The following is an 11,096-nucleotide window of genomic DNA, read 5'->3' as shown; positions in this document are numbered from 1 at the left end:
AAATAAAGGCCTGTGCTTTGTGCAGCCTAAGTAAATGAAAGACCCCGGCCACAATTTGAGGTATGCGGTATGCGGTTTCGAACATAGCCCCGTCTTCTTGAAATGTGACACTGAAGGGCTACCAGATGAGGTGTTACATAATAGCTAATGTGATGCAGGGTCTGTGATTGTCTTTGTCGCTTAATTAGATTTTTTTTTTTAAAGGCACACCGTATTTTGGTTAGACTGGAAAAAACGTGTCATTATAATTAAAATATTCCATGAACATGGCGCTATTCCGCACCGTGGTCTGGCATGGGCGTGTCCTCCCACATGTGTTTTTAATGACGCCGGGTGACGCGCTGTAGAATAGCTGATGATCTGGTCTGATTGGTCAGTCAAGTTGTTGTTCCAGCAATCGACATAGTCGGCCGTGTTGACAGCGGCGCTTCGGTGGTCGGATAGTGGGAACAATCCGACATGAGTTTTGAGTGACACCTCACGTACCATTTTTGCCATGTTTTTGGATATTGACGCGGGTGCTCCGGTCGACTATGGCCGCGTTGGAATGTCTGGGTTCGCCTAGCGTGGCAGTGAGGCTCGGCTCCACTACAAAAACCACAGCGGAGAAATGGAGACGTCACATTGTCCGCCAGCTAAAACTTCGGGACAAATCTCAGATTATGTTTCAAGATGTCATATCAGCATGTATGTTGTTGAATTAATTTTCTGTCTTTTAGAGGTTTAATTTCGGAGATTGCAAAAATGTAAATAACAAGCTTCCACAGTTTGCTAACTCTGCTAGCCTGTTGTGACGCCTGGCAGCGATTCTTGAGTGTGCCAGGGTTGCTCATTTCTGCTGTTCGCACTGAATGAGTCCCCTAAGATTGAAAATGGTTTCGCTTTTAATTATAATGTATTGATGCAGTCTTGCTCGCTAGCTACCTTCTGGTAGGTAGAAAGAAGCGTTCATCCCGGAAATGTTGGCAAATTGAACTTGCGTCCCCAGTTTCTGTAGTTTTCAATTTGCCTTCTTTTTTCAAGTAATGTTATGATGTCACATTGCCACATTTATAAAAAACATTTATGTTTGGCAAACGACAAATTGACAACCGCAGCCTAAAATAATTATCTGGCACGGTAAAAACGAATGAAATACTGGAGCGTACCACGAACCTAGTCAGATTCGTGGTATTGAGCCAAATATTGACACCGAAGTGTAAATGAAATCTCTCATTCACAAGTATGTGTACAACGCATGTAGCTGTTCGCGTACATAGGGTTTATTCTGTTTGTCTTTTTTTTTTCTCCAGATGTAAAGCTCTTGGAGCGGTCAAGTATTATTGGATATGTGGCAAGGTAATTATAACCGGGTTAATGGCTTGTTGTGGCACTCTTTCGCTACTAAACTGGCGCATATACAAATAGATGGAAAAACCCAGGCCCACTTTTATTTGGGGTTACCCTGATTAAGTCGTAATGCCGAAACTCGTTGATTTGTTTATTTAAAAAATACATCTATATATTGTTATTGTGCTAGGGATACACAGCTTCAATTCACTTCTCTTTTTGGATCTTCCAGACACCCATTGCAGCGTTCTAAAGAATCTTTGTCATCTGAGATTACTGAAGATGCGAATACGGTCCGAGTTCTCAGGAAAACAAGTGGAGAGGTATGAAGCTATTTCTACAGAAAATTTAGTTCTGCGTCATCTAATGGCTACTTTCTTCAATTTGATGCTTGCTTTGCTTACTTAGGCTGGAGGACCCGTGTGAACAAATAGTATGCTGAAGTATACCATTGCATACTTATACATTCTTGAAGTATAATTACATTTTAATCAAGGATGGGACTATTTTCAGTGAAAATTGATGGGGGAATGGAGGACGCGAATTGTGCATAAGACCGTAAGGGGGTGACTAATCACAAGACGGTGCATCATCATGTGTGAGTCGTCTTGTAGCAAAACTGAAGCCCTGGTCTGCTGTGTGTTGGATTTACAGCGAACCTTACATGTTGCTCTGGATGAGTTCCACCCTCAGTGGAAGTGGGTCTGAAAAAGCTCTGTTACAGTTTTTAAGATGAATGTTGTCATGGAGTTATGCTGAACAAAATTCTGACTAATGACTAAAAATAGCACGTTGAGAGAAGGACCACAGAGGTCATTCTGTTTGGTCTGGAAATCCTTTGTGATCAGTGACGAAAATAAAAGCATGTTACGAAAAAAAAAATCATGCTGTGGCCCCCTACATTGGGTGATTTGAAAGTTTGACAGGTGTACCAATTTTTTTTCTAAACATCCACTGAGGACATTAATGGGTTACTGTAACCTTTTTTTAGAATGAAAAGTGATGGCCGACCCAATTTCATTGAAATCCCTCTTCTTTTTTTTCTTTTTTTTGACGAACAGCTTCCGGAGTGAATCCCAGCACCATTATCACCTCTCACTGTAGTTTGAGAATGAGGTTCGGTTGGATGCCGTTCTGTATGAAACAGCTGTCTGCTTTGTTGAACAGGGCTGTTTTTACTGTCTGCTTTGTTGAACAGGCCTGTTTTTACTGTCTGCTGTGTTGAACAGGGCCGTTTTTAGTGTCTGCTTTGTTGAACAGGGCCATTTTAACTCTGCTTTGCTTGCAGTTGGCTTACCAGGTAGTGGAGCTTCAGCAGGCGATAAGAATCAAGGACTCTGCACTTGACCAGCAGCGTGACAGGTGAGCTCTTCTGCCTCCGTGAACAAAAAGAGAAAGTGGAAGAAAATGCAAAAAAACAGGAATGTGTGTCAGCCATCTGGCCTGATAGCCCTGCTCTGTGTGTACAGGGGCTTGACATTGATAATCAACTGTAATCCACCTAACATTGATATTCTGCTGTAATCCGCCCAACATTAATAGTGTGCTGTAATCCACCCAACATTGATATTCTGCTGTAATCCACCCAACATTGATATTCTGCTGTAATCCACCCACCATTGATATTCTGCCATAATCCACCCAACATTAATATTCTGCTGTAATCCACCCAGCATTGATATTCCGCTGTAATCCACCCAAACCCCCCTTATTGATTGACAGAAATTGAAAGGGGAAAAGGTTTTAAACCTTTTTAAAGCTATTCTTTCACCAGGGTCACATGCTTCTGACATCAGCCTTCAGATAGCTAAACATTCCTGTAGAATTCCTGCCGGTGTTGCAGCCTCTTGGGCCTTTGAGCAAGGCCTTAGTCCAACATTGCTCCAGGGGGGATTGTCCTCTGCTTAGTCTAATCAACTGTAAATTTCTTTGGATAAAAGCGTCAGCACCCATAACTGTAATGTATTATTTCTCTGTGGGTTAGCGGTTGCGTAGCCAGCTTTGCTTGAATTTCACACGGAATCCCCCCAGGATGCGGGAGGTGAAGAGGAGGCTGGAGGAGGCTCAGGCGGAGTTCTGGGGTCTACAGGCCCGGGTGGAGGAGGTTCGGGAGGAGAACAGCGCTCTGAAGCAGGAGTACGATGCCATGCTGCAGAGGCATCGCGGGATGGAGGCGACGTTTCGCGCTGAGAAGGTGCGCGGGGCTGAGCTCCTGGAGGACCTGGTCCAGCGCAAGCGCCTCGCCGCCGCCCACATGAACAGCAGGAACGAGAAGAGAGTGCGGTGAGTCGTCTTCTTCTTCTGCTCCTGTGTGTTTATGGGTGGAGTGTCCGGTGTGTTATCACCCCCCCTCTCGCTCAGGGTCACTCACTCCTGTGGTCTAGCTGGTTTAGGGAAGAAGAACAAAATAAGAAGAGACACTGGTCGCATTCTGGCAGCAGGTCAGTTGAAAGAAGAACATTGATCACCATTTTGGCAATGATCTGTCTGAGGTCTGCTATTGGCCTCTGTGAGAGGTCAAGGGGGAGGGGCCTGAGTAATGAGTGTGCTGTTGGCCTCTGTGAAAGGTCAAGGGGGAGGGGCCTGAGTAATGACTCTGCTATTGGCCTCTGAAAGGTCAAGGGGGAGCGGCCTTGGTAATCTGTATGGTCTAAAGTGCTCCAGTTTGTAGTCGTAAAACTCGGAAGAGAGTTTGCATTTTTGAGCCATGGGTTCTCTTGAATTTCTGCCTAATAATAAGGGAGGGAGCTTAAAGTGTAAGAAATGGTCAGGTTGGCCTACAAAAATACTTCACTGTAACAAACTACTGGCCTTTGTGAAAGGTCAAGGGGGAGCTTGCTAATGAGTGTGGTATTGGCCTTTGTCAAAGTTCAAGGGGGTATTGAGTGTGCGGTATATGTTTTAATGTATATTTATTGTACATTTACGTGGGTAATTGTCTTGTACTATTGGAATTATTTAAACTTTGTCACGTTTAATGCTTCTTTTGAAAAGCAACAGCAATTATTTTTGCCTTATTTCTGTTCTGTGATAACACAGCTTTGTGAAATTATAAAGAACATTTCTAACTTTTTCTTGGATTAAATTGTTCTTTGACTGAATAAGCAGCTGTATTAGGCTGTCAAAGATTGGGTGACTCGTGGTTGGTTTGCTGATAACTCCTTGTTGCTTACGCTGTTTCTGTAAGTCAGTGTTCTTGTGTGTCAACTCCCGCAGCGCGAGAGAAGACAACCTTAAAAAGGAGCTTGAGACGGCTGCGATGAAGAAGGTGGACATAGACGTGTGAGTATGTTGTCTCACTGGCCGATGTGTTGTTATTTTCTGGAGCCGCCATTTTCTGGGTCGGCCTGTGAGCAGGAACTGGGCTTCTGAAGCCTGGGTTACACTTCCTGTGTGGATGGACACATGTTATTTTGATGATGTCAAATCACAACGAAGATGTGTTTGGAGCATTCGGGTGCTTCATTAGCGCCTGAGGTAAGGGTGGTCGTCTGGCAGTCGGAGGGCTGCTGGTTCGATTCTGCCCTGAGCATGTCGAAGTGTCCCTGAGCAAGACACCTAACCCCCAAATGCTCCTGACGAGAGCTGGTTGGTGCCTTGCATGGCAGCCTATGGCCATTGGTATGTGACTGTGTGTGTGAATGGGTGAATGAGAAGTATCAGTTGTACAGCACTTTGGATAAAGGCGCTATATAAATGCTGACATTTCCCATTTATACTCTTTGCAGTAGTGTCTCCACGGCATTCATTTGATTTCTCTTTATTTAAACTCAGAAACACATTGAGAGCTGATGCCCTCTTTATAAGTGTGCTGAATGTACACACGCACGCAGCAAACCGATATTATCCCAGACTGCTGCTGTGCAGCCATTATTTCCGCTTGTCCAGGGGTCAGAAAGTGAAAGTTCTGCCATGGGTATCTTCCACCCATGAACTCAGCCAGCTCATTTCACTAATTAGCCCTACCTCCTGGCTGGGGAATTGTGCTAATTACCAAATCCAAGTTATTGGAACAAAATACTGTGAAGGACTTTTACTTTCTGAAACAGGATTTTACATGTGTGTCACTGCCTGTCCAGTTGAGCTCCCACTGCAGCAAATTTAGCAAAAAGTTGGACTGTTCCTCTAATGAGAGCTGTCAGAGAAAATAAATCAAAACTGTGTAATACTGGTCTAGTCTGTGTATGGTGAGGTTTTATCATTCCTCCTGGGTGAAATCGCCTCATCACCAGCCAGGTATTTCAGCATTTCACCCAGGAGAATAATTATACCTGTGCCACCTGCTTTCACCGTTTCAGTAACCTGGGCTCACTGTGTTCCAAACAATGCACGGGGAAGCAGCCGCTTCAAGCAGAAGTGAATGTGCTTTCTACAGCAGTTCTTCTCCCGATGACTGTGGTTTAAGACTGTGGCTGCTTACTGGTTCTCCGTGACACTAAAACACTTTTATCCAAACATAAACTCCACTCCTTCTGTGTGTGTGACCTATTATATCGCCTCCCTATGTTCCGAGCGGTGCAGCTGAAGCAAAGACACGACTGGGCATTTTTCACCATGTAAGCCAGCCTGCCCGCTTAGCCCCCCTACCCACACTATCACAGGGGAGCTCCATCCCCTCATCACCGTTTCAGTTCGGTTTGCTTATTCTGTCAGATACAACAGGCACATTCTCAATCCCACACTATTTCTAGAGCTGCTGGAAGAGGAAGTTTCTGAGGTTCATATGATGCCATGTGATTGATTCTGGCAAGTTTTAGTTACTGATCAGTGATTTATGTTTAGGAGGGGGTTTTACGTACATGGGGGAGAGAGGTCTTGGAGGGCAAACGGGCTGAGAGCCGCTGATCTAGGGGCTTGTCGTCACCATACTGTATGTCTCATTTCTGTGTCGTCACTTCCAGAGGGTTCGGATCTGGCATTCCTACTGAACCGGCATCTCCGAAGAACGAGACTCCTGAGGATTCGGACCGATTCCATCGCCGTCTGTTTCGGTAGGAAATCAAAGTACTTTCAATCTTCTTCAGGCTCAGAACAGAATTGTGTTGCAGAAGTAAATTGTCTTTAGGGGGGAAAAATAAATAAATCCTGGAGGTAAGCAGCCATAAAGTTTATCCCTGTTGTAACCTGGGTACACAGAATCCAGGAATTCTTTTTATCCTTTGGCAAACAATCTTTTTTCCAGGTCAGCGTCAGCACCACGGATTCTAGACTCCATTAAAGAGCTCTTTGAGTAAGTTCTCCTTCACGCTGCACCTCTGGTCTTCCTCTCAATCCAGATCTGACCTTTAACCTCTATTCCGGCTCTCTACTCAAACATACTTGCATGTGAAAATGCAACTTGGTGAATGCTTCTCATTGGCTATACCAGGCATTCACGATTGGTGAAAGCTTCTGATTGGCTGCATCAATCATTTGGTATTAAGACGGCAATCTCCTTGTTCATGCACAGTTTTCTCCGGCATCTTCTGAAGTCAGGAGGTGTGCACCTCTGTTCCGTAGCTCCGACAGTGGTTCTCCAGCTTTATGGACCCAGGGCCAAGCTGTTAGGGGACCACTGGACAGTGAACATGCACGTTCTTCTGCTGATGTTTTGTTATTTAGAGGAATTGGTGGTAAAATAGTGTTTTACAGCCTGTTAATTACCTCGTATTTACTTGGTAAATACCTAGTACTTATGTGTAATTGGTAACAATTTAAATTGTACCGGCAAGTAATATGAAACCGACTGTAAAATGTATTTTCATGGTAGTTAATAGGTTTATTTCATGGTACTTGCCTCTGAAGTCAAAGTAGTTACTCAGCTACTTGCAATTATTTGGTATTTACCCAACAAATACTTGGTAATTGACAGTCTGTAAATAATTGACCTGTCACTGCTAGTTACTGACGCAGAGTGAACACATTTTTTTCAGGACCCACGTTCCTGCACAGAATCCTAGGTAGACATATAATGAGCCAAAAGGCAAAACTGATCTGACAACATCAGTACTCAACTCTGAGAAGCTTGCGTGAACTCGGACCCCAATCACGGATGTGTGGTGTTTGTCTGTAGGAAGAAAAGGAGAGGGAACACGGTGTGCAGTCTAGAAGAGGACATCTACACCCCTGTTGGAATATGCCTGTCTGCAAGGGTTCCTGCTAAAGCGCTGCACTTCCTGGTAAAGTAGCGCCGTAATGGCCGGATGTGTGCAGGTCCTGTTAGAGCCGTAATGGCCGAATGAGTACATGTCCTGTGTCTGAATGTGTGTGCATGTTCGGTTAGCCATAATGTCTGAATGTGTGTGCAGGTCCTGTTGGAGCTGGAATGTCTGAATATTGGGTCAAATATGCATATGAAATACTTCAACTTTTTAGATGAAAAAGTCTGATAACACCCCTCGACATATTTCACCTAAGTACAGTATGCTACTGGCAGAACAAGACAGTCAAATGAAAGAGGAACCTGTTTTCTGAGCGCTGAGAGAAGGCTGATGTCGTGTTTTTACTGGTCCATAATAAGCGGGGACATTACTTGGTACCTGAAGGATATTTGACCCTGGTTTTTTCTGGCATTTCCCCTGTGTCGTGATTACTGAGCACATAGTTTAAATTCCACTGTCAGTTGTAAACACAAACATCACCACGTCGCTGTTTCTCCGCTGGGTGCTGTTCTGAACCGATAAAGCCCTGAACTGCACATTCATGTTTAAAAGATGGTCACGGACAGGGACCGACTGACTGGATTATGAAGTCTCACTGTGCTAATTGGCTGACTGGGCAGAATCGCAGCTCATGGATGATGATGGGGAGGAGTGGGTAACAGGGAGGGTTGGAGTGTCACGCTGTGTTGTGTTGAAAAGGCCGTGTTCGTGGGGCGTGGTGATTTTGCTGACCCCCACCCCCCACCCCCTCCTCCCTGCCCTGCACAATGCCCCCTCTCTGTGTCCCCCACAATGCTGCTCTCTGCCACAGTGCTGCTCTGTCACCCTCTGGCGCACTGCATGCTGGGAGATTTTCATTTCAATGCCTCAGAGAGCACCAGGGAACCAGGGCGATCAGTAATTGGTGGATTTCAGCTCATGACTTCCTCGTTCAAAAAAAAAAAAAAAAGCAACAGAGCGAGACGCTTGTTTCGCATACTTTGTGGCCTGGTATTTAAAAACTCCACTTTGAACTGATTATTTTTTTATTTGCTCTTTTATTTTTCAGTTTCTAAGAATATCTCATAATAATAATACTAATAATACTAGCAGCAGCAGTAGTTGTAGCAGTAAGACAGTCCCCTGTCTTGACAACAGGCAGAGACCTTTAGCCCGGGCATGACGCATCGCGTGCAGGCTAAGCAGTATGCTCAAAATGGGAAGTTACGTTGTGAAAAGCCACAAAGCACCAGCTGTTTGTGCCATTAGTTATTAAGGCCGAAAAGCCTTATCCATGAAAAATCGTTCTCTGATCACTGAGTCATAGTGCCCAGATGAACAATGTTGGGGTTTCTTAGGTCTAAGCGTTTGCAGTAATCCCCTTTGCATAGTAGTTAGACTTTGGTGTCTTTCACAGGAATGTTCTCAGCAACACAACAAGAGCAACTGGTGTTTCAGATTAGAATGTGGTTCCCCGTGTCTATATCATTTACAGACCTGGTAAAATAACAACACAATGTAAATTCCTGCAAAACTAATAGGAAGCGTTTTTTGATTCTGCCAATAATCAGAAAGAAAATACTCCAATAACATTTTTATTTGAATGTTCTGAAATTCTAATGTTATCTGTGTGCGTGTAGATAAAGCCAGCTTTGTTTACGTCTGTAATTGCCTCTGTGTGGTGGTTATGTGTTGCTGGGTGAAGCAGACTGACTTTGTTCACATTTGGCCAAGGTCACTCCTGCTTCATACCACTATTTGAGCTGGGTTCACTGCTCTTCTGTGTGGAGTAGGTTGAGCTGATCTGATCTGTGTGTGGTGTTGGTGGAGGGCTGATCTCTCTGTGTGGTCTTGGGTGAGAGCTGATCTCTCTGTCTGGTGTTGGGTGAGAGCTGATCTCTCTGTGGTGTTGGGTGAGAGCTGATCTCTTTCTCTGTGGTGTTGGGTGAAAGCTGATCTCTTTCTCTGTGCGGTGTTGGGTGAGAGCTGATCTCTCTCTGTGGTGTTGTGTGAGAGCTCATCTCTCTCTCTGTGCGGTGTTGGGTGAGAGCTGATCTCTCTCTGTGCGGTGTTGGATGAGAGCTGATCTCTCTCTGTGCGGTGTTGGATGAGAGCTGATCTCTCTCTGTGTGGTGTTGGTGGAGATCGGCTCTCTCTCTGTGTGGTGTTGGGTGAGAGCTGATCTCTCTCTCCGGTGTTGGGTGAGAGCTGATCTCTCTGTGGTGTTGGGTGAGAGCTGATCTCTTTCTCTGTGCGGTGTTGGGTGAGAGCTGATCTCTCTCTGTGGTGTTGTGTGAGAGCTCATCTCTCTCTCTGTGCGGTGTTGGATGAGAGCTGATCTCTCTCTGTGTGGTGTTGGGTGAGAGCTGATCTCTCTCTCTGTGCGGTGTTGGATGAGAGATGATATCTCTATCTCTGTGCGGTGTTCGGTGAGAGCTGATCTCTCTCTCTGTGCGGTGTTCGGTGAGAGCTGATCTCTCTCTGTGTGGTGTTGGTGGAGAGCGGATCTCTCTCTGTGTGGTGTTCGTTGAGAGCTGATCTCTTTCTGTGTGGTGTTCGGTGAGAGCTGATCTCTGTGCGGTGTTGGGTGAGAGCTGATCTCTCTGTGGTGTTGGGTGAGAGCTGATCTCTGTGTGGTGTTGGTTGAGAGCTGATCTCTCTCTGTGCGGTGTTGGGTGAGAGCGTATCTCTCTCTCTCTCTGTGTGGTGTTGGGTGAGAGCTGATCTCTCTCTGTGGTGCTGGGCGAGAGCTCATCTCTCTGGTGTTGGGTGAGAGCTGATCTCTGTGTGGTGTTGGTTGAGAGCTGATCTCTCTCTCTGCGGTGTTCGATGAGAGCGGATCTCTCTCTCTGTGTGGTGCTGGGCGAGAGCTGATCTCTCTGTGGTGTTGGGTGAGAGCTGATCTCTCTCTCTGGTGTTGGGTGAGAGCTGATCTCTCTCTGTGCAGTGTTGGGTGAGAGCTGATCTCTCTCTTTCTCTCTGCGGTGTTGGGTGAGAGCTGATCTCTCTCTCTGTGCGGTGTTGGGTGAGAGATGATCTCTCTCTCTGTGCGGTGTTCGGTGAGATCTGATCTCTCTCTGTGCCGTGTTCGGTGAGAGCTGATCTCTCTCTGTGTGGTGTTGGTGGAGAGTGGATCTCTCTCTGTGTGGTGATCGGTGAGAGCTGATCTCTTTCTGTGTGGTGTTCGGTGAGAGCTGATCTCTGTGTGGTGTTGGTTGAGAGCTGATCTCTCTCTCTCTGTGCGGTGTTGGATGAGAGCGGATCTCTCTCTGTGTGGTGTTGGGTGAGAGCTGATCTCTCTCTCCGGTGTTGGGTGAGAGCTGATCTCTCTCTCTGTGCGGTGTTGGGTGAGAGCTGATCTCTCTCTCTCTGTGCAGTTTTGGGTGAGAGCTGATCTCTGTGTGGTGTTGGTTGAGAGCTGATCTCTCTCTCTCTGTGCAGTTTTGGGTGAGAGCTGATCTCTGTGTGGTGTTGGTTGAGAGCTGATCTCTCTCTCTCTGTGTGGTGTTGGGTGAGAGCTGATCTCTCTCTCTCTCTGTGGTGCTGGGCGAGAGCTGATCTCTCTGTGGTGTTGGGTGAGAGCTGATCTCTGTGTGGTGTTAGGTGAGAGCTGATCTCTCTCTCTGTGCGGTGTTGGGTGAGATGATC

At 45.9% G+C, this 11,096-nt stretch overlaps 1 protein-coding gene across 1 annotated transcript in view; it reads left to right on the top strand.

The window, feature by feature from the left end:
* The first annotated feature begins 397 nt into the window (after positions 1 to 397).
* Positions 398 to 11,096, top strand: part of LOC133108620 (protein Atg16l2) — a 31,098-nt gene continuing 20,399 nt past the window's right edge. The window contains exons 1-9 of the mRNA XM_061218232.1: positions 398 to 687; positions 1,293 to 1,338; positions 1,562 to 1,652; positions 2,618 to 2,691; positions 3,361 to 3,612; positions 4,546 to 4,611; positions 6,231 to 6,320; positions 6,512 to 6,559; positions 7,382 to 7,487. Of these exons, the coding sequence (XP_061074216.1) occupies positions 534 to 687; positions 1,293 to 1,338; positions 1,562 to 1,652; positions 2,618 to 2,691; positions 3,361 to 3,612; positions 4,546 to 4,611; positions 6,231 to 6,320; positions 6,512 to 6,559; positions 7,382 to 7,487 (927 nt within the window). The 5' untranslated portion in view covers positions 398 to 533. The remainder of the gene's footprint in view (positions 688 to 1,292; positions 1,339 to 1,561; positions 1,653 to 2,617; positions 2,692 to 3,360; positions 3,613 to 4,545; positions 4,612 to 6,230; positions 6,321 to 6,511; positions 6,560 to 7,381; positions 7,488 to 11,096) is intronic.

This window comes from Conger conger, chromosome 13, assembly GCF_963514075.1.
Source record: "Conger conger chromosome 13, fConCon1.1, whole genome shotgun sequence".
Lineage (NCBI taxonomy): Eukaryota > Metazoa > Chordata > Actinopteri > Anguilliformes > Congridae > Conger > Conger conger.
This window is presented reverse-complemented; position numbering and strand designations above follow the sequence as displayed.